This window comes from Zonotrichia leucophrys, chromosome 9, assembly GCF_028769735.1.
Source record: "Zonotrichia leucophrys gambelii isolate GWCS_2022_RI chromosome 9, RI_Zleu_2.0, whole genome shotgun sequence".
NCBI lineage: Eukaryota > Metazoa > Chordata > Aves > Passeriformes > Passerellidae > Zonotrichia > Zonotrichia leucophrys.
In genome coordinates, this window is record NC_088179.1 from 16,707,711 (window position 1) to 16,731,605 (window position 23,895).

Consider the following 23,895-nt stretch of genomic DNA (forward strand, 5'->3'; position numbering starts at 1 on the left):
CTCTCATTTCATCTCTTATTTCTTGTGTTCTTCTGAACAATGTCAGATACCTGGATGTCACCACACAGCCATATTCACCTTGGATAGATCTTTACCAAACACTTATTTCTGCCACTATGCAACAAATTCTTTACTGTCACACAGTTATATATTCCCATTCTCTCTTTTATTTTTGCTCTTTAAGTATGTTTAAGGACCTCATTGCTGATTCTAATATTGCTGTCCATCTGCACTTCATTATTTCATCTCTGAGATTAGTACCTTGTTCTCTGTGCCCCCCAAAAAAATTCTTGCAGTTATATTTGGATTTTTAAATGCAACAAGACTTACAAGCAAAGCCCTGAGTGTGGGAAAAAGCCCAAACCGTCCCAAGTCATCAGAATCTCCAAAGCAATTTCCAAAAGTCATCTGACTCAATTTTTACATATTTTAACAAAAATTATCCTGTTAGGTATGAGATCACATTTAAACAAAAAACACTAAAGTTAGCTTGTTGGCCCCTTTCATATTTTCACTTCCTTTTCTTAGACTAACCAAGAAAAGGAACAAGAGGGCAGCATTAAACCACATAAGTTATTATATTTTTCTCATTACTGGAGCTCTCATTCTTGGAGATGAACTCCCTAGTGAGAGCACCTCCTGGGGAGCCTTACAACTTATTTAAATTAGAAAGCACCATTTGGTCTCACAGGACTGCTTGGGATTAGTCTAGCAGAACACCCCCAGCCAATTAGACACAAGAGTAGAAAGCTTTTGAACTTACTCCACTGCCTTGCTTGATCCAGAAACTCAGCCACCAGTTGCTGAAGGCTGTGCTGCCCACATTGAGCACAAACAGTGCCATGATGATGAGGAATGCAAAGGGGCCTCCAGCTGCCTGAATGTAGACACCATAAACAGACCAGGGCACAGAGCCTTTGCCTTTCTCTTCCAACTGCACCAACTGGCCTGTGACAAGAGAAGATGAAGAGGGAATGAGGAAAGCTCTTCCATGAAACTCCTATAAATTTATGAACACTCACAAAATTAGTCTTTCAAACTGTGCAGCGTACTTTCAGAAACACACACTTTACTTCACACTTAGAACTCAGTGGTTCAAACAGTTTTTCAAGAAGTCACATTTCTTCTGCAGAATCATTTAAGTCATGGTACAGCTGAAAAAGCCTCATCAGCACAGACTTAAATGTTAGGCTGGGATCAGCCTCGCTATTGCTTTTTAAACCCTGAAGTTCAAAGCTAACATTAAACAGAGAACTACAGAGGTCAGACTGTCCCTTCACCCATAAATGCCATGTCCTGCCCAGGGCTGAGGGCCAAGCTGTGCACATGGCCCTCTTAGGACAGGAGGGAGAGGTGGTGTGGGGGACAAGGCAGCACCACCTCCTTTGTGCTAATGGCATCCGACTGAACTTAAAAACATTGCACAGGCACCTGTATTTAATGAATTAATGGATGTTCTTTGCCCACTGCCTGTCTCCCATCAACCACACTAAGTGATTAGGATTGAGACAGCTTCCAAAACATGAGAGGTACATTAACAATATACTTGGAAGCACATGCTTTGAGCTTAGAGTACAAAATAATTACAGCCAGAAATTTGATTACACAGTTACCCTCTTCTTCCTTCTTTACAACCTTCTCCTTCTTCACAGACCCTGTTTTGGTACTTTTATCCTGGGGCCTTTTCAATGAATTGTTTGTGTTCTTCTTTATATTAATCTGCAGGGAAACAATGACACTAAACAGAGGAGTTGGTTTTGACATTTTCTAAACACAAACTTTTATTTATCTGCCACCTAAGGATAAAGACTTTCAATAGCTCAGCATTCACATCAAGGAGGCTATTAACTTCACAGTTATTACAGATGATTGCCAACTCTGGTGGACTAAATTCTCCTCCTCTATTAATATGAACTACTACCAACCTGTACAGGTAGAGTGCAAGGGCAATTTTCAGGATCAGTGAAAACATGGTAGAGGAATGATATCCCCACTACTGCCAGAAAGATATAATCTCTCTATCCCTTGTAAAAATAACTCACATTTTTTAAAGAGGCTTTTTTTCCCCAAGCACCCTAGCACTTAGAGACATTTCATGAGAGGTTTCTGAAGAAAAGTCAGGTTAACTTGATCTCCCAGAAATCCAATATCCAAACACCACAGGGACCCACGAGCACTGTTTTAAACCCAGCCATCTTTCCAAAACTGGGAGTTACTGCCTGTTCAGAGTGAGCCTACATGGACTGAAACCCCTTGCACACCATGTTCAGGGTTCCCTTCCCACACTTTACATGAGAACAAACCACAGAGAACCCAACTGATGATCCATTTATTCTTATCCCACAGGGAATGCAATTTAATGATCTTTCCATGAGCTAATGTTTACAGCGACATTGAAGGTCAGCCAAGCATGAAGACTGGAGTATCTCTTATTCACTATCATTTTATTAGTCTTAAAATGGCAGAACTATTATCTTCATGCCTCAAAGGATATGCAGAGCAATGCATTGTATCCTTTTGCTTCCTTCACAAATACCTCCCAGGAGAATGTGTCACCAAACTCCTTCTATATCTGTAATTCTTATAATGCTTCCTTCTCAGAAATGTTTTGTTTTAAATGTCTCATGAGTAAGGAGCCTCTCATCTCTTAAAAAATGAACTGTTGATGTACTTTTAATCCTTTCTAAGACAAAATGCACACAAAATTTAGACAACTTATTATAAATCAAAATGCCAAGATCCTTACTCTTAGAGATTAATGTCAGGAAACAAAGAGAAGGGTGGGAAAAATCAAATTGCTGAAAATTTACATGTTGTTGTACTGAATGTCTCTTGTTTTTTTCTAGATTTACCATTTTTGCACCAACTGAAATACTACAACACATATTCAAATTTGCATTTACAGACTTTTTTCATAACAGAATTAGTGTCAAGGCAAAACATTTTTTCCTAAACTCCCCCAAAACACAGCATTTTCAGTTATGCCTCCAAACTACTGTCACATCTAACTTTTGACAAGTTGTGTCACACCTGCTGTGTCTCAGTCACACTCCACTGAAAACATAGAAGCAAGCCACTAAGAATTTTTTCAGACAAAGTTGTTGAAGATCTGTGCTAATTCAGAGGTAAATTAAGAAGTGGAGTGTACAATAAGAGAAGAACTTCCTGCTCTGAGCATCACCAGGGGAGACACTACAATATTTTCATTATTAACTCATGAGCTCATTGGCAGAGTCCTCTCTAGCACACATTCCCTAAAAACAAACTGTGACAAAGTGCTAATGAAGCAGAAATTATTCTATAGGAAATCTATTGGTCAGATCAACACATGAAAATGTGTGAAGCCATTTTCCATATTTCAAACATCACTTGGTTCACCTCAGAACAGTCAAGATTCAGAGCACTTTAAAATGAACAAGTACCTCAATATGTGGTGTTTCTCCCAGCTGTAGGCTATTAAAAATAGTTGCATAATCCCCATTTAAATTCATCAGCTCCTCATGACTGCCTCGCTCGGTAATGCAGCCTTCCTTCATGAAGATCACTTCATCACAGTCAACAAGATACTGCAGAGAGTGGCAGCAAGAGCAAGTCTCTATCACGATGTTCAATAACCAAACACTCCCACACAACCCTTCTCAGCAGCCTGTAGGCACTGGCACACAGCACACCTATGCCCACACAACAGACAGCTGAGTTTCAGAGGTCCTCCTCTGACTAGAGCACCATGATTACTCACACTACACAAAACAAAAGTTTTTGCGTCCTATCAAAACCAATCTCTTCTGGAAGACATGACTCAGAATACTTAAACACTGCAAATACTGATAGACTGAGCACTAATATTTCCATGCACAGACAACAGCAAAAAAGTCTCAGGTACATCAATTCTGATTTACTGACAACAAATATAACTGTTTTTTGCTGTGATGAAATAGCTTTATAGCAAGTTAGTAAAAGTATTTTTGAACAGGTATTTATTTCCCTGGTAAATTTTCTTTAGCCAAGGGTTACCAGTCCCAATCAGACACCAAGCAGCACTGGTATCAATCAAATTGTGCTCAGTGCACCTTTGCAAACCTAGTTTATAAATGTAAACCACACACTCTATAGACAGACAGGGTTGTCCTGTCACAGGTCAGGGCACAGAGATTTCCAGTAGGAAGACAACTTATGAACAAACCATTTCAAGAAAGTCCAAGAAAGAAAGTGTGGGAGATTCAGTACCTGAAGCTGATGTGTGATGAAAAGGACAGTCTTTGACTTCAGGTGCTTCCTTATTGCACTGTTAAAAATGTGATTTCCAACGTGAGCATCTAAGGCACTAAGGGGGTCATCGAGGATGTAAATGTCCCTGTCACTGTACAGGGCTCGAGCCAGACTGATTCTCTGACGCTGGCCCCCACTCAGGTTAGCCCCTCGTTCACCAATCTGCACAGAGACACACACCCATCATTTCTTCAGCACCATGCAACAGAGATGAGCAGAATAAAGCAGACCATAATATTCCATTTTATATATTTATATAGATATACTCCCCCTTAACATTTTGTATTAATACATATACGTATTTAAGTATCCATTTTGTGACATGTGCTACACATTCAAAGGTTAATATGCTTGAAATGTGGCAGTACTTTCTTTGCTTATTTTACCTTTCATGAATTAACATAGCCATTTCTTCTCTTAGCTATTCTAAATCAAGTTCAATTAGGTCCTGTTAAGGCAGCTAAATTTACAACACAAAAAAAATTCCCAGTCAACATCTGAGTAAAATACAGAGTACAACTCTTAACAGTCCAGGGCCCACTAAGGTCAGCTCAAGAGAATGCATTCAACAGCTTGGCTCATATGCACCCCAGAGTGATGTACCCTCATTCCAGTTTACCCTACCAAACCAAAACTCTTTTCTCCATCTACTAATTAGTTTAGTATAAGCAAAACATACCTCTGTCAGGTCCCCATTTGGAAGGATGGCCAGGTCAGGCCTTAGACAGCAGCCATTCAGCACAGTATTGTATCTGAAGAACAAGTAGATAAATAGTTAAGAACACTGATTTTCCTTTCCCCACAATTATTTAACTAGTACAGCATTATATCATTTTCTACACTAATAGCTGATATTCCATCAGCCTAAAACAAGTCATCTGTCTTGGAGCCTCAGGAGAAAACTGAGGGTAATAATTAATCACCTACTTCAAAAGCATTGTGAGGATAGAGAGACAATTTGTTTTCAGGGATAGTTGGCTAAGGGCCACAGCAAAGTCCCCAGGTGGAGGGGGCCATGGAAGATGTCAGCATGTTGCACACAGCAGCTGTTGTGTTTGGAGAGGGCAAGGCCAGGACAGCAAGAGCAAACACCACTTTAGTGCTGCTCACAGCAGCTGCTGGTTTTAAGCAGAGGTCCAGGATGAGGTCCAGCCTCACTGCAAGGAGCAGGGCCAGGCTCAATGACAGCCACCAGCCACAGGGCCACATGGAAGAGGGGCAGGATCCTAAATGGGACTCAGAAGCGATTTAGAGACAGACTCCAGAAGGGCACCGAGGCTTTATCTGCAGTGTACTCTGCATTAAAGCTTTCCCACACTTGGGCCAAGAATCAGTGAGCTTTCATGACAACCAGCAAGCAGCCAGACAGACCTTTCTTCATCATAGTCCTTGCCAAAGAGGATGTTGTCCCTCAGGGTGGCGTTGAGGATCCAGGCCTGCTGGGCCACGTACGCGAAGGTGCCGCTCACTGCGATGCTGCCCTCCAACAGCGTCATCTGCAGTGACACACCAGCTGTGAGACCATGCCACCCCACGCTCACAACACACTGCATTCTACAGAGCTCAAATAAGTGAAATAGGAGATGGCAAAGAAAAGCAGAAATACTCAAAATAGGGTTTCTCACCTGTCCTAAAATTGCTGAGATAAGTGAAGTTTTTCCGCTCCCCACACTGCCACAAATTCCAACAAGTTTTCCCTACGTAGAAAGGAAAAAAATTATAGCACTCATTTCTTACATTCATCTTCCTTTTCAGAATTCAGACTACCTTTAGTACCTCTGAGAGGACAGTTGGATATAAATGACAGCTCTGAAGTGACATAACACAAGAAAAAGCAAGAGTCAGCATCTTAACGCTCAAATTGTATACAGTGAACACAATCCCACAGTGAAATATAACTGAAATCAACTGTAAAGGTAAAAATAAAGGTGTTTGAAGATCAGCCTCCTTCTTACTAGGCTTACAGGCGCAGAGGATCAAGAAACCAAAAGCACCAAGGTCTGCCTGAACAGAATGCACCAAAGTGCTTTTGAGAGTGATAAGGAAAGAAGAAAAGTCTGAAAGAACAGAGAATTCATCATATATGGGTCCAGTCCAACTCCTTGCCAATTAGATCCAATTTGGTAGAGAACATGTACCAAGAAAATACTAGAATTTAGTCACTTTGAAGAATTTCTCTGCAATAGAATGAGTGGGTTAATACCATATTAAACAATTAATTTATTAAAACTATTTTTATTCCTTTTGTAAAAAATGTAAAGTGGTCAAGAAAGGTATATAGACCTTGTGGAACACACTGCTGGTGTTCTCTTGATAGCAGAGAAAGACAAAACCAGCTTTTTTTTTTGACTTCTGAGACAAAACAACCTTTACACTTTCAAGCAACTGCACTCCTATTTGAGGCAATTTTTTAAACTATATGCATACTCCCCTAGAGTTTAAAATGTAAGTATTTTTACTCTTTAAAATAGCTTAAAATATCCCTCCATTTGTATAACTACATAAGACAATTTAACCATGACTATCTTCATAAATATATGGATCCCATTATTACAACATCCAACTGCCAGAATGCAAGGCTTTTGTATGTGTAGATAATGTCATGTATTAAGTTCAATGCTTTTCCTTTGACATCTTACATGCTTTTACCCACCTTGGAGCAATAGCTCCAAATGCTTCTACAATTCTTGAAAACCTGCATCCACCTGTACAAAAATTCTCAAGGAAGAAAATTGCACATTTTTCAATGAAAAGCATTATTATGCTCCATTGGAACACCTAATCACCTAAAATGCTCGCCCAGAACATAGATGAAACTGCAACACTATCAAACCACTGCAGGAACACATTGTTCACCAGCAGCCCACAGGTACGTGGTGCCCTGCAGATTCTCTGAGCTCAGTGGCTCACACTGTCCTAGGAGCTGCAAACCCCTCAGCTGGATGTGGAAGCTATACAGCCTGCCCTTGTTTCACAGGCTGTTTGCAAAGATGTAGCTGCTAAAATGGCACAGCTGTTTACAGCAAGATCAGACACTGCATCCTGGATACTGCAGTTGCCATGGATATTACAGGAGTGCACAAAAGCAATATGCTCCATTTCATGCAAAATGAAACAGCACACAGCTCTGTTCCAGGGGGCAGCTATAATGAGGCCTTTGAAAAGCTCAGATTTCCTCCTTTCATTTCTTCTTACCTTTTCTATCTCCAAGTCAATGTTGTACAGAGTCCTCTGAAGCCGAAGGCTGACCAGGTGGATCATTTTGTGCTCCTCTTCGGGGCTGTGATGGTCATCACTGTCCACTAGAAGATGGCCCTTCTGCTCTGCCAGCACAGCTTGCTGTCCCTCATTCTGCAGCTTCATTTTCTCTTTCTTGCTCTTGGTGACTTTCTTGTCTTTTTTCACTTTGGGGGTCAACTTTGGTGAGCTCTGGACGCTGGCGTGGGAGAAGTCCCAAGCCAAGGTAGCATTTTTCACCTCTATCGCGGTGTGAGGATTGGCTGGTTTTTTCTTTATCATATGAACCTCTTCCATTAGAAATAAACTCTGATAGGAGTTGTGAGAGAGGTGTAAAGATGAGACACCTGATCAAGACTGGGAGACAAGCCTACGGCACACTCACGCAGCAAAACACATCAGGCTACATAGTAGGAGGAAGCTGAAGAGCAAAAGGTGGCTCATTAGTGTAAACTAACTCCAGGTCTGCTAAGTGGCTGGGGCATTCCTGGATGTGGTGGAAGCACCTGGATACACTTGACTTTCAACAGAACTGCAATACTTTGGATGTGATAGGCACTTCTTCCTTTGACACTGTTTGCAACTGCAGCTCTGTGTGTTGCGGATTAAAAACACGTGAGCAGAACACACAGCTTGGAGAGGAGAGGTCACTTGGGACAAAGTGATTGACTTGTCCTGCACACCAACTCATTATGGAAGGAGATAGAAGGGCTTTTAACTTGAGCCTTTACCCATCAACTTTTCTGCTGGAAAAAGTCATCTTGCACAAGTGTAGCTGATCTATCTCAGGCTGCTTGGCAAGAAGTCAGTCAACTGTATCACGTTTTCCACCACATCCATCAGTATTTACAATCAACAGATCAGGAAGACATTTTTTCACACAGTTTAATTACAAGATAAAATGTTTGCCACTTACACAATTTGTTTTAAACCAAGTAGTTTTTTTGGGACTAAAACTTCCCAATTCCCAGCCTTATTTATTCTTGCAATTGCTATGTCTGAATCACACATTCATAAGAAAGCTCATACTCTTTTACAGAGCCAACAAGTCAATTACATTTTTACTGTGATGTCAGAGTATTCTCACCTTATGCTACATTTCCTACACAATTTATAGGCAAACTGGGAGAAATTCCATTTCCTTTTACTTCTCATCCCTCCCACAAAATTCCCTTTAGTGCACTTAGATTTAAGCAAGGCTGATTTTAGGCTGACTCAGAAGATGAAGCAAAATTGCTCAAAAGCAATGGAATCTCAAAATCACTCTACAGATCCTGATTTTCTCATACAGAGGTTTATTTCATGATTGCATTACACAGAATCCATGTATCTGTCAATGCTTGTGAAGGTTTCTATTTGGAAAGTACTATTTTCCATTCTGGAAATTTCCACAATGTGTAATGCACTGTTATCTTCAAGAGACAAGACAAAGTAAAGATCTCCCCTCTGAGTTCATAAAGTACACACAGTGTATTCATCCTCCAATCCCCATGATGGGAGGTAAGATTGTTCATTATCAGGGTTTTACGTTTTCTGCCATAGATCTGTTTTGCCAGATCACAACTCCATTTTACTGATATAGAGGAATTTCAATCCCTTAATCTGGTCTGGAAATATAAAACCTCAGGGTTCTACGACCACAGATAAAACCCCACTGCTTTTTATCAATCTGCTTACCTAACACCTGGTATTTTCAAAAAGCTTTATTAGCAAACCATAAACTTTCATTGTACACATGGTGCAGTCTTTTCATATAAATGTTCTTAAAATGGAGTTAAAAATTATTATACAGTGAGCCACTGAGTCTTTCACTCTTTTCCTGTGGCCAATTTCAAAATCATAAAATCTTTGAATCAGACTATTTTGCTTCTTACACTGGTATTATTTTATTTTTGAACTGCTAATATTCCTTCACTACATTTATATCTCTTGCAGAATCAAATAATCTAGAATGCCAAGTGTAAAGAAATATAACTTCTCTGCCATTAAAATCATATTACCTTCCAAGTGTTCCCTTTGCATCTACTGAACACATACAACACACCACACTTACAGAGAAAATGTGAGGGCAAATGACTGCTTACCTTAAATCTGTCAACAGAAACAGATGCCTCAGACAGAGACTTCACTGAGAACGGAGTTACTTTGAGAGCAAAAGTCATTGAGTTGAAGACAGTGACCACTGTGAATGCCTAAAAGTGAGACAAGGAAAATAATCACACTTGGATGCAACATTCTAACAGCTCCAGCCTTCTAAAAGCTGAAATGGCACAGCAGCAAGTGAAAATCATAGAAAAGGCCCAGTCCAAGAACAGCCATTTAAATATTCAACATAGTCTCAAACAGCAAATCTACCCAACTCCTTCTCTAGTGCTTTTAACAGACCATGACAACTTGTTCTGTTTGCAGGTCAAATTCTACATTAACCTACTAGCAAAGGCACAAATTCAAATCATATTTTTAGACATTTGTGCTGTTTGCATCCAAGCACACTGCAAAACAAAAACATCCAGTAATCCCCAATACCCCATCCAAACAGGAGCACTTATTTATATTCAGCCCAAAACCTGTTCTGAGGAAGGTCAGGACAAAAGAGCACTGAGAGGCTTTTTGTGCAAAATATAAGACTCCACCTGCTGCTGTGACAGCCATAATTCACTTCTGTGAGCCAGGACACAGCCTGGCCACATGGGCACAAGAAGTGGCTCAGCACAAAAGCTACAGAAGCAAAAGCATAAAGAATATTTCCAACAGCTTACCTGAGCTGCTGTAAGGTCATAGCCAAGGATCATATGGACAGAAAAGGTCACCACACTGGCAATGACAACAACAATGGGAGCCACTCCCACAGTGATGCTCTGGAAGTAGCCTGCACGCTCCAAGATTTTGCGTTCCTCTTCACGAATTTCTAGAGATACCAAGAGGGGCACCATGTTTGAACTGTGATTCAGGGGGTACATACACAAAACAGATAGCACAGCACTATAAACAGTGAGTAAGAGGCCTAACTCTACACTTTAGTGTTTATTACATTACAAACATTCTCATAAGGAAAGTAATTATAGAGGAGGAAGCTATAATGGTCTAATCTCCACACAAATATAGGGATTTTTAAAGTGATAAAATAGGAACAAAATTGAAAAACTTAAAATTAGTGTCATGCCACAAACATCATCACACCAGAAGGTGAAATTTTAGAAGCAGGTCTGTTTGTCCAACCCACTGTGCATAACACAGAGGAGCCTGAAGGATGACAGTTCTTACACTGCTTGTACAGCAGCACCTACAGCACAAAGTCAGGATGCACCAGGCTACACAGCAGTGGGGCATCTGCAGCAAAGGAGACATGCACAGACTGTGGGAACTCACTTTGAACATTCTGAGAAAATGGTTTCACCCAGGCATACATTTTAATGAATTTTATGTAATTAAGAACTTCATTCATCTTTTGCACACGTTCATCTGTTGTTGCTACACATTTTCTTCTGAAATAAGCTGTGAGGCGTGACACAAACATCTGAAACAAAAAACATCATGAAACATTAATGGCAACTCAGGAAAAGCAAGTACCTTAAATTCCTAATTACCAGAGAAAATGAATTTTTAATCTGAAAAGGGGATTCAGGGATAGGGCCAGGAAATTGCTGCCCTAACATAAAACTCAGGCTGGGAACATCATTCATTTCCTCCTGCCCCATCTGCACCAAGCACCAGACCTGTGAGAGCAAATTTCAACAAAAATTTGAGAGAATAAAGGTGTGCACTTTTACCAGTATTGATTAGTACAAGTTCAGTTAAAGTTTCTGAAGCACAAAGTTAACCTGAAGACACATGAAGTTGACCCCCACTTCAGCCAGACTTTTAACCTGACTCTGTAAGGCAAATCAGGACTTTGCCCAGTCAGATCAATTTCTCATCCATGCCAGTGCTGTGAAGGCAGTAAAACAGTTTTTAACATTTTTTACTAAACTAATCTAAAACCAGAAAGTTGTGTTTGATATGTTTTAAAGTATCTGCTACTCTTACATTCATCCCATTCCTGGTCTGAAATTCAAACCTAACACACGACTTCAGGAAGTCTTAGCTCCTTGCCTTTCTTCACACACCTGCAAACTCTTTTGAAGTCTCCATCAATAAAGGAGGACTGCTGGAAAGAACTGGAAAACATGTTCAAACTCCACTCCTCATTCCCCTCTAAAATGCAACTCCCACTACATAATCCTTACTTTTAGTCAGATAAATTGGACCACAGTGAATCTCACAGTATTCAGCCTCCATGGTTTATAAAACATGTGTTATGAACACAGTGACAGATCTCCAGTAGTCTTACAGACATTTTATAGGCAAGAAGATTTTGGCTTGAACTAGCCCATTTCACAGCTCAGCAGAAGCAGGAGTACCTCATCAAGAAGATGTGGTGTTTTTCAGCATCTTGCATTGAGTCAAGAAATCAAAGAACACTGCTTATGCAACACTGAGCACCCATACACAAGCTGGAGGCCCTCATATCTTTCCAACATCAATCATGAGCACCTTAATATTCTGCAGTTTCATTTAGCTATGAATATTCATCTCAGCCAGATCTATCAGCTTCCCCATCCCCATTTTCTAATTTTATCACTTTGAGCTTCTTGATTCCATATTTCTGCTTCATACACTATCTTGTAAATGCCTTCAATAAAGTGCAATGCCATAAACTGGCTAAACCTTTCTGGCCATCTGCTTTCTGCAATGCCATAAACTGGCTAAACCTAGCACATTTCAACATTTTCTATTCAGAACTATACATTTGTCTGGCCTAAGAAAAATGAAGTAAGTCTTAACTCTTTCCAACTCACCATTGCTGGGTAGAAGAGGATGAAGACAGCAGATCCCAAGAAGCCTGTTGGACCCAGAATAATCACATTATAAACCATTCCCAAGATGGCCACAATAGGGCCCCCAGCCAGCAAACTGCCAACTGCTGCAGCTTCAAACATCCTCTGACCATCATTGGAGCAAACATTTATGAGCTGAAAAACAGAACAGATAGTTTAGATTTAAGGCACAGCTCATTCTCAAAGGAATGTATCACACATCCCTTTTCACATTGGCATTTCCAAAACAAGGCTGCAGCTCACCTCTCCAAGAGATTTCTCCTTGATGTTCTTCAGCTTAAGGATTTTCTTGAAGGCCATGGTCAGGACAGCCCCGCGCAGTCTGACCCCCGTGCGATAGTTGAGCGCCCAGGTTAGTGCCAGGGACCACGACCGCACCACTTCCGTCATAAAGATGCCAAAAACTAAAAACAAGCTGTACTGCAGGTTGGACTCACTCTGCTGGGTATACTCCAAGAGGTGTTTCACAACGAAGGCCTACAGGAAGAAATGCAAGCTTGCATGAACATCCCATCGCCCCAGAAGACCACACAACAACTTTATGTTAAGTTAGAAATAAGTAGGCTACTTTGCTTTTAAAAGAGCCATTTGAAATAGAAAGCATCTTCCTTCCAGAAGTAAAAGGTGTCAATACAAGAAGTACTGTAACAAGCCCTGCTGAGAGCCAAGCACTGAGTCAAATTTAGTAAGTAAAGAGAGTTTAATTTGGAACCATATTCCTCGCAGCACGCTCCTAATCCTCCGTGTCTTCTAACTTAACATAAATGTGTCAGTTAGCTGAAAGCAATGCATTATCATATAGAAGAGTTTTAAAATATAGTCACTACTTATACATCTGCACACATTAAGAAACATTCCTTTACGTGACATTAAGACCTTTTTTATTTTATCTTTGGTTTGCTTCAAACGTGCTTATTTGATAAAAAGGAACAATGTACCTACAGTTGTAGAGGGGAAGAGTGAGAAGGACATTTGCAAAACATTCCTGGAAATAAACATCAGCAGTTTAATAGTAAAGAAAAAAACAAGCAGAAAGCACAAGGTACGCAATACCACAAATCATTGGGGAGGGGAGGAAAAAAAAAAAGACAAAAAAAATTAACCATTCAATCCCTCCCCATACCCTCTTCCCTCCAAGAACGTAAACACTTTACCTCAGGAATCACATTTCAAACATCACCTGCAGAAAGAGGACAGCCCCCAGAACCACCAATTCCCAACTCCAGCTCTTTGTGGTCCAATGGCACAATGTAACATCATACAATTCACAACCACCAGCATTAAATATCATTAACTGTGAAACAATAGGCTTTTATTTGAAATGAAGTGTCATCTTAAATGGTAACAACTCAAAAGCACTATACAACAGGTAGATCATTGTATAAACATACAATCTGCACATACAGGATAATTATAAAGGGCTAATATCTAACAGTCAGTCTTAGCTTCTAGCAAATTAGATTTAAATCTATACACAAAATTATAAAGATACAAAAACAGAATGGTATTTGTTCACGGAGTCCAAAAGAAGTCAAACTTGAAGGTACCAAAAGAGGAGGTTTCTGAGGCTGCACAAATTGTGAAATGTGGTTTTGAAAGTATCCTACAGTAAGGCTTCACAGACAGCAAGAGACTTCCTAGAGAGCTTTTCAACAAATGATGTTTTAAAATACTGGTGCTTTCAATATACTAGCATGGAGTAGAGAATTACCTTTGCCGACAAGAAAAATCAACAAAAAATCTGAGACCAAACAAAATATTTGAGAAGCCTTTCACATCATAGTCCGTTGAAGTCCTCTTGGCTAAATCATGTTTTGCAAGTAGGAGTTCTATATAGTTTGAAGAGAGGAAAAAAACAAAACCCCACAACTCCAGCAAAGGTTTTGATAGCTACAGCCCAGCACCAAATAACAAAAAAAAGGAGATCAAATTCATCTGTTCAGAGGAAAATAATTCTGTACATCAGAACCAAGGAAACATGCTGTAAATAATTTTGCTCTTTTTCACAGGTGTGAATTAAAGCCAGGTGTCCATCAGATTCTAGAATGGCCACTGAGAAAATTTACATACCGACCACTGAACAAATGTGAGGAGCTCACATTCACAGATCTATTGCGTTCCAACTTTCTCCTGATTGGATTTAATTTTACATCAACTGTTTGGATCACAACTGCATACAGTTGCTCTGCAGTTACTGTGGAGATTACTGACTTCTTTTTCCAGTATTCAATCCAACATATGCAACTGAGTCACTGAGCAATTGGGGTGAAAATCCCCCTTTTTCCTCACGAGCTGTAACTCAGCATGGTCGCAGACTGCAAGCATTTTCTCACACACCACAGCATTGCTGAAAGTCTCCAAGAGAAGATGTATAAAGATAGCAGATGTTTCCTGGGGTCTCATTCCTCCCAAAACTTTAGTGCAATTTTGCAGCACTATTTTATAGATTCAGCATCTCCAATGATGAAATAGAGACCAGCTTACATTATACCCCAATTTATTTTTGTTCCGGAAGAAAGAAAAGAGGAAACAGCAGATTAAAGAATTTTGAAAAGGGAGGGGAAAAAAGTCACAGAAAATTAACATTTATATCTGAACAAGTACAAAAACTAATATGAATTTTAGTTTAATGAAAAGAATCCAGCATAAAGTTATTTACAAAACAAAAACATTACAGCATATAAACTAAGCTAAGGGGGGAAAGAGCTCCTGTGTAGTAGTTGGTACAAGCTGCTGGGCTGTCTTAAGCATTCCCATGGAATAAACATTACCTTACCTTTGCTCTTGGCGGTGGCTCTGGCCAGCAGGAATGCCTCATCCTGACGCAGAAAACAGCCATCCTGAAAATGCTGAAGAACAGCTTCTGTCACTGGTCCCACTGCAGGGCCGGCGCCCCCGCTGCAGCCAGCGCGCCACAGCACGGGGCAGGCTGCAGCTGGAGCCAAGGGGGAAACTGGAACACTTACCTCCCACAGCTTACCACTCCCCCCTCCAGTAACTGACCAAAGTGTCAAGCTGTGCTCCACTAAAATAGCAACTTTCCCCATCTCCCAAATGGGAAGAATAGCTCTGAACAGTAGCAAACAGGTACATTGTTCAGACCTGGAGTTTAACCAATTATGTTCAGTAATGAAGAAACCTCTTTGCTCCTCCACCAGAACTTGGAAGTTTTGGTAGCTGATCAAATAGTAGCAAGTATTTATTTGAGATAAATAATATATCACCTATACTAGTACATTCTGATGGTTATTACAAGGCACTCTGACACATGCAGCTGACTCATCAGGTTATAGCTTTAGATTCTGTGCCAGATGCAAAATGTATCAAAATAAAAAAAGAGGAAGACCCTTGAAGGATCTGATACCAAAAAAAGCCACCCAACCAAAGCAAGAGAGTCCACACAACAAGTATGGAACAACTCCTTTCCAATTATAACCATCACAATGCTCATTAGCAAAGCCACAGCCATTTGCGGGCATTAAATTTTTTTAAGTCAAATATAGTGTTTAACTCCACTTTTATATTTTTCCTCCAATACATGAGGTCAAGTCAAGTGCTTTTCCTGATCTCCCTTCTCACCGTCAGGTGACTGAAAGGGTGTAAGAATACAAGAAAGCACTGTACATCTGAGGAGACAGCATAGGCATATCCCTGAGGCATGCCATTTTTAAAAACAGGGAGGAGGGATGGTAAAGACTTAATTTCATGCCAAATGGTAGAACCAAAAATGAATTGGGCCTTATTCAGAAACTGAATAAGGTTGTCTGTAAATGGGCAACTGTCTGTAGATAATTTAAAGTTACCCATATCAAGCATCAATTGCAGCAGCAGCCCCCAACATAATCAAGCTGGTTTGTTTTCTCCTTTCCCCTCTGGCTCTCTCTCATTCAGCAGTTTGGCTGAGACAAATTGAGACCATTACGCTACAGAAATTAGGGGTAACCCTGCTGCAAGTTCTTTGCTAAAGATAAAAGCAGCTCCTCAAGCCCTGTAGTGAAACAATGACAGAAGCTCTTCTTGGGAAAAGCTAGTGCTGTTAAAACCTTAATCATAATTTATTGTTAATTAGCAAAGCATGTTCATGTATTTTATAATAAAGACAACTATAAAATATTACAAAGAGAACAATACCACAGAAACATTCATTGTTATTCATATTACATGAAACAAGGCAAACTTTAAGAAGACTTAAAAAAACAGAACATCATTTTTTGATAAGACATTGAAAAGCAGGAAAACATCTTAAAAAGACATTTCACCTAACAGTGCACCCAAGTGTACTTACCCAAGAAATGAACCTCCAGCTTACCAGCACACTGAAACGTGTACTACTAGCAGTAATACTGCTCCTACTCCTCAAGGGAAATGTGTAGAGAATAAATTTAGTCAAAATTTCAACTTTAAATCTGCACAGCATGTGCAACAAACAGGTGACAAAAAATGGTGTGAATGTCAAGTCCCATGTTGTTATCTTCAATAACGACCCTCAGCAACAAACAGCAGTCGTTCCTAGAGGCAACAACGTTTTCTAACACTTCTACCTGAAACCTGTCTGGCCATTCTGTGTAGGATCAGTAAAGACTATGCCCACAGGCTTCTTGAGACCTGCTCACATTAGTTTTTAAGCAGTGTTCTCAGAATTGTTTCGGTCCGCTTCTCGAAGACTGTTATTAATGCCAATAATTTAAGATTAGGGTTTTATCAGACTGAATTTTATTCCAAGATAAATTTACATAATTTCAAAGAGAAAAACAATTAGAAGACCTGCACATAAGAATCTTATGAAAAAAGCAAGTTATGCAGTTAAGCTTATGCAGTTAGGGAAGAACTTTAAACTATACTCAAAACCAAAGAGAAAAAACAAAAAGTCCATTTCCTCCAGGATACCTAAACTCCCCCTCCCTTCCCCAAGAACTTGCCTGGGTATTCAGCAACTGATCCATCAGCTGTAGGAATCCTATCTTGGATTATTGAATTGCTCTGGAATTTTACCCCAAAATTTCTAGCTAGTCAAAACGTTTAAGTGATTCTGCAATGAAACCTTAAGATTTTACAGTTGGCCATGAGATGGAGCCCTCTGGGGTTGTTAAAAAAAGGATGGATATTACTTACTGGTCCACTGAAACCCGCGAGCTGCGTGATCATCAGACACACTATGGAAAGGATGAGCCTGGTGCGGCAGAAAATCCACACAACCCTCCGGAGAGAAGCATCATCAGGCCCATTTTCTTGTAGTTCTTCCTGCCACAGTCTTTCCAGCCTAATAAAAACAGAAGACTTATGACATCTACTCATGTCATAAATTTTTCACTGTGAGAGAAGGTACAGTCTCATACATATTTCTTTGTTAAAACTGTAAGTGCTTCCTAGCTCAGAACAACAAAAAATATTATTAAAATAAATAAATACACTCTGTGAGGTAAAGAGAAATATCTATGTAGTGTTACTTCCATAGGACAGAGGGATGAAAAACCCAGTGCTTTTTCTTTGCCTGGAGTTTCTTTGGCAGTCTTAATATACTGACAGTCTCTCTGCTGAACTGACTGAAGACTGCAGAGTCAAAACCTGAAGAAATTCTCATTAACCATAGAAGGTAAGCCTGATCAGAAGATCTGATCCACATTTGAGTCACCTTGCTACTGACAGTATAATCTCTCATTTTAGCACAAGAATTTTTCACTTTAGCCTTGAGAATAATCTGGTTTTCTATTAAAACAAATTTTTAAGACATGCAAAATCAGAATAATTCTAAGACAATCCTAAAGACATAATCCCCCAATTTCACTGAAATCAACAAGGCTACAGAAACTGTGCTGAATGAGAAAGCTGTTCTCTGAAAGATGGAAGCGAATTCCACCATTCTGAGAAAGGCAAAACAAAATGTCAGTGCTGTTCTTCTAGGGCAACACTATACCATTGCCTGCATGTAATAACATAATAAATGGAAACAAGAAAATAATAATGAACCACATGTCTTTACCTTCTGCAGTTGACATCTGAAGATTCATGCCTTGATAAAGACCATACATCATCCATAAACAATTCCCCTTTCTTGTATGCTCTGTGGGCCAAAGGAGTGAGCCAGGAGAAGGTCATGGAGGAAAAAAGCCCAGCATTATCAACCGGGTGCTGGTGTCTAAAAGAATTAAAGAAAAATCACAAACAAATGAAAAAGGAAACAGGAAATGTCAATCTTCCAGAAAAACAAAGCCTCCTCTCATTGAAAGCACTCAGAGTACCAAATGGTCCATGCCAGCCACACTTGCTAAACAAATTCTGATGTTTCCAGTACCAGTCAGCAGACCTACATCTGCAATTCTGCTTTGTCACTGGTTTGAAAAGCAAATGCTGTATGAGTTCTGTGGTAGCCTAAAGACGTACTTGGAAGTGGTCCGTATGGGTTTCAGTGCATTCAGACCATGGTGGTATTTGCCCTTGTGATGCTCTTCATCCAGCATTCTCAGCTGGGAATGCACAGAGATGTCCAGTGGCAGGCCCTCTGCCCGAGCTGCTGCTTCCAAGGCATCCTGGCATTCAATCTGCTTTTACAAGAAAGACAACAGATTCAGACTTCAAAACTACATTTGAAGTCCATGACTCCCATCTCCAGCAATTTTGCACCTCTTTCTTCTGCAAATTATTGTGCAACACTCACAGTCATTTCAATGTCTTAGACCACAGGCTTCATCCTGGCAGCAAAGCCATGGAAGGCACAGCTTCTAGATCTGTGTTAGACTGCTGCATTTGTAAAACAAATCAGTACCAGTATTGCACCATTGCATTCAAAGGATAAATGGATAGACCAGACTAATCCTGCCACAGGGAATACTATAGAGAAAGATTACAACATCAAGTACCTATGACATTAGCTCAGGAAATCAATGACTGGCTTATGCAGTAAAATTAAGACATTTCCTTGATGAATTTACACCCTCTTAGTATAATTTAGATATTCTTAGCCACAGAAAATACAAAGTATTTTCAGAATTCTACTAAAGTCTCTTCTTCAAAACCACTTTAGATTAAATTTAAAAAACCAAATACGCACTAAGTAAAATTGTACTTACTTTTATCACGTTTCCTGTTTTTTTCTCTTTTTCCCTAATCTAAATGTAACAAAAATGACAATTTTTCTCTGCTCCCAGGCACAGTTTCTCAATGGCTCAGCAACTTCGGTAACAGCCACTTACTTAAAAGGCAAACCTTATCTCGGGGAGGGTTTCCACAGCCCCAGGGAAAGGCAGACTTAAATGCTAATCCAAGCAGAGGAACAGCAGTGATACAGGATAGTCAAAATGTTGCAAAGTTCAAACAAATCTTTTGGTGAGCAGCCAGAGGTGGCAAAAGTTCACGAGGAGATGAGCCTGTTATCTGTACTGGCAGAGAGGCCTTGACTGGTTCTGCTAACTTGATGTGCCATTTATTGCAGGACCACGTTACGTGCTTGTATTCCAGTTTATTGCAACTGTGCTACTTTGTAGGAAAAAAAAATTCTGAGGTAAAAATCTTCCTGAAGGTCTTACAAAGATACTATGATTCTACCTTTATTAGTTGACCTATCAGAGCCAAGTTAGCTTGTTTCCTTGAAAAGAAACAACTGCGATGCATTGTAGCCTCCTACATACACTAAATGGAAGCACTTGGTTCCTGACTTGCAAGTCATGTAATTGTTTTTGGAAGTGTCACCATTTATCATGGTCTTTGTACCATGTTAACTCGTAATAGTGTAGCACACTAAGACGCTATTTCCACCCATGAGAAGGATAAGAACAGGAAACTGAAAATGTCATTAATCTGTCCCTTATTTGCTTAACCAAAGTACTTAAACAGTGCCTAAGCATGGTGTCAACAATCCATGGTTCTATTTCAAAAAATATATTTGCTAAGCTATCACCTAAAGCTATAGGAACAAAAGATAGCCAAATAACACAAAGCCAAAAGAACATTAAAACCTTATGACACATAGAGTGACTCAAAATACACAGTACTTGTAATCAGAATTAAAAGACTTTTCACTCAATTTATATTAAATTACTGACTCACTAAGGCAACACTGCCTTACTAAACCTATGCAAATCAGCATTAATAAGGGACCTGCCATAAACATCCCAAAGGAGTCAGTAGCAGGGAAGAGTTCTGCACCACCTCTTTTCTGGATACAGCAGAGGAATTTTTAACTGGTTTGTTGTGTTATCCCCACAAGAGGCCCAGGGCAGATCTGCCTAAACATCTTGTTGCTGATAACACATTTGTTTCTAAGTGATGCCATAAACTAGTTGTATAAACACTGATTTTCAGAGCACACCAAAAAAGTGCCTATAAGTAAAAAAAAATCTTCCAAAACAGAAAACACTATGTTGATGAGCATAAAAATAGATTCACCCACTTAGAAACAAAAATGGCTTTTTAATAAGTAAGCACAATTGCAAGGGGTTTAGGCAGTCCAAAGATAATATTCATAAACAATCACTGTGAAAAATAATTAAACTCTTCAGAGCTGCTCAAGAGTTCTGTCAGCAAATGTGGAAAAGCTGGATTGATAAAGACAAGGGCACTGCCTTTATGATATCTTGCCATAGAGACAAACACAAGCACAAACCCCTCACTGAGAGCACTGCTCATCTCCAGCTTGGTGAGATTGTCAAAATCCCACATCCCTATCAAGAAACAAATGCATCACACCACTGTACAATTAGGATTTAAGAACAACTCCAGAGTTCTGTGTAGTTCTCTGAAGATTAGAAAATCTTCAAAGCAGAGTTTATCAGGAAGAAGTGAGGCTCCTAAGTTGTTCTACAATGCACTTCAGGAACAAAAGACTGAAGTAAAAAAACCAAAACAACCCCAACACTTAATTTAGGTTTCTGATTAGGTTTTCTGATTGCCTTCATGTGTGCACAGTTTTCTTGGAAACCAATGCCTTGAGTCGTTACTAATGTGCTACAACAGGCTCCAGCTCTGCTCTTGAAATAAATGTCTAATAAACATAAAAAATAAATTAAAATGCACTTTTTCTAATTCATCAACTTATTAATATGCCAAAGCAAGCAATTAAATGAGTGATACAACATGGTACTGATAACTCCAAAGAAATGCTCACAGAAACAAAACAAGTCTAAATCAGATATTGCTAACTGGGGGAGGAAGATTCAATCAGACATGCATTGAGAAACAGCAGATGACTACTCAGCACCAACAAAAGGTCAAAAAAATGAAGAATTATTACAAAAGACAAAAAGGATAAAGCAGAAAACATTAGCATAACACTTAAAAAACCCTAGGGTTTGCACCCTTTTTGAACACCAGACTATGCCTCTTGTCACTTCAGTTCAAAAAGGGTATTATTCTTAAACTTACTTTCCTTGAGCAGTAATAACAATGGGGCTTGGAATAGCATAAACTTAAGATTTTTCAGCTGGATAGATAAAAGGAATAAAGGTACAGGTATTTGAGAGGTACATAAAGCCTGAAGAAAGAGAACTAGAGAATCTGATATGTGCATAAAACCCAAACCCCACAAACAGCTTTGTCCCTTCTTCCCCAAGGAAGAACATCTTCCAGGGCTCAAATCACAGCAGGGAAGAAGCTGCTTCTCTTCTGGTCCTACCAGCAGCTGACAGGAAACTAGAACAGACCTGTAACTACTTTTTAAATAATCCTTGCAGCTGACATAGAATACTAAAGCTAAGGTGGTTGAATTATTATTAGAGTTAAAATTGTTTGATTTAAGTTGTAAAGGTCTCTGAGCTGGCAACACTGCAGAACAGAACTCCTACCTCTTGCACTTAGCAGCCAGAGCTCAGCAGGCTTCCTCATGCCTTTAAAGTTCCCAGCAAGGAGAGGCAAATGGGAAACCTAGAGACCAGAAGAGCAGAGCTCAGAACTAGGTGGGCATGTGATGAGAAATAATTCCATCATCACCAGATCTGCTCAGAGCTTAAAGCATTCACCATTTTACAACTCCAGGATGAAGAGCAATTTAAAAATATTTAAAGACTTCATTAAAAGATTGGTGTTACAAAACAAGATTAGTGATTGGCTTGTATGGGCCAGGGAAGGGAAGCAAAGAACCAACTGTTCCATTTAGCTTAAGCACAACTAAAATAAAACAAGAGTCTAGGAAAAGATCCTCTGAAGTATTAATTACATTCTTCCCAGAAATCCCTCTGGGTCCAAGAATACCCCCAGAAAGGAGTAAAGGGTATATACACTGCTTCTGCAGGTAGCACAGGCAGCCCCTATAGCATTGTCCAGACTGCAAATCAAACCCCAGAGCATCTGAAAATCAAATAGGTTTGCAGGTCCAAAGATTGTTGAGTCTGCAGCTACTTGGTGAAGCAGCAATGCACCATGAACTTTATGCTCTACTAAGACAATTCTCCTTTCACTGGATTTGATGCAATACACAATCCATAAAAATATTAACAAGGGGATTTGCAGCACTAGGCTCCCAGCCTTCTCTGTAGCTAGGATACTTTATAATACCCTGCCTGATTAAAACATGAGCCTATTTAAGACTAGTTTGGTGTATCATCCACCCATACCAGCTGTCTCCCTGACGCTGGAGCAACAAGGAGCAGGCACTGGGCTAGATCAGAGACAGTGGGTGTCAGGAAGGAGGCACTCATCCTTTAGGCACCTGCACACATTGACTGCAAAGTACAGACAGCACAGCTGCATTCACAGTGCCAAGGTGAGATCATCAGACAGCGTCAGATGCCTAGAAATGATGGTTACAATTTCCATGAAAGAATCAGATCAAGAAGTCAGAGACTCCATTTTCTTCAACCTCCTGAAAAAGGGGGTATAAATAAAACTTCATGTCTCTGCTGCCTTCTCAGCTTCTGCTACCTGGAAGAACAGCTCTTCACAGCACCTAACACAAAGCCAAATGCAGGAATAAGTACAGCTGCGTCATATTTTGCTTAAAAGATACAAATTAACTGTTGAGAAACATTCTGATTTACCACAACAGTTCAGAGATAGGAAAGCTTGGAGTCCACTTTAACAGTTACATGTGACTTGATTACACCAGATCCGTTGTTACTTTTCTGGGCCAGGATTAGCAGAAGTTGTATTAACACAGGAGTCATGGTTTCAAAGCTAGCCTGGGTTTATGCATCCTCAGGTTAAAGCAGAAGTTTCCCAATAGTGCTTGGTACTGATATCAAGGCTCTGCAGCCAAACAAGGTCAGGGTATGTACATTTGGTAAGCCTGAGTATTTTAGTCACATATATTGAACACTTTCACTTGAGGCACAAAAAGTCCTTGGTGAAGACGGGTATATCAGCTTCTTACAGGAATATTTCTTATTTTACCTTGCCCTTGAATTCTGGCCAGCATCAGCTTTGAGGTGAGATGTTCTCAACTCTTTCCTAGCAAATCCACTTATTCCTGCAATCCAAGAAATATAGAGTTTGGCATGAAGTGTTTGTTTTAGGATTTTGGAAATGTAGCTGCTATGAATGCATCTGATAAGCAGTGATGCATGTGCTTAGGCTTGTGGTATCC

The 23,895-nt window shown here is 39.8% G+C and overlaps 1 protein-coding gene across 5 annotated transcripts in view; it reads right to left on the reverse strand.

The window, feature by feature from the left end:
• The window catches only part of ABCC5 (ATP binding cassette subfamily C member 5), a 66,829-nt gene that overhangs the window by 35,030 nt on the left and 7,904 nt on the right, over nt 1-23,895 (reverse strand). For 2 of the 5 annotated variants that reach the window (XM_064720689.1, XM_064720684.1), the window contains exons 3-18: nt 18,765-18,925; nt 18,364-18,519; nt 17,496-17,643; nt 12,627-12,860; nt 12,345-12,518; nt 10,876-11,023; nt 10,266-10,414; nt 9,591-9,698; nt 7,465-7,815; nt 5,895-5,966; nt 5,641-5,765; nt 4,949-5,021; nt 4,228-4,431; nt 3,423-3,566; nt 1,614-1,719; nt 764-948 (exon numbers count right to left, since the gene is read on the reverse strand). In XM_064720689.1, the coding sequence (XP_064576759.1) occupies nt 764-948; nt 1,614-1,719; nt 3,423-3,566; nt 4,228-4,431; nt 4,949-5,021; nt 5,641-5,765; nt 5,895-5,966; nt 7,465-7,815; nt 9,591-9,698; nt 10,266-10,414; nt 10,876-11,023; nt 12,345-12,518; nt 12,627-12,860; nt 17,496-17,643; nt 18,364-18,519; nt 18,765-18,925 (2,538 nt within the window). Of the gene's footprint in view, nt 1-763; nt 949-1,613; nt 1,720-3,422; nt 3,567-4,227; nt 4,432-4,948; nt 5,022-5,640; nt 5,766-5,894; nt 5,967-7,464; nt 7,928-9,590; nt 9,699-10,265; nt 10,415-10,875; nt 11,024-12,344; nt 12,519-12,626; nt 12,861-17,495; nt 17,644-18,363; nt 18,520-18,764; nt 18,926-23,895 lie in introns of those variants that run through there. The other 3 variants (XM_064720685.1, XM_064720686.1, XM_064720687.1) reach the window with 3 other exon arrangements.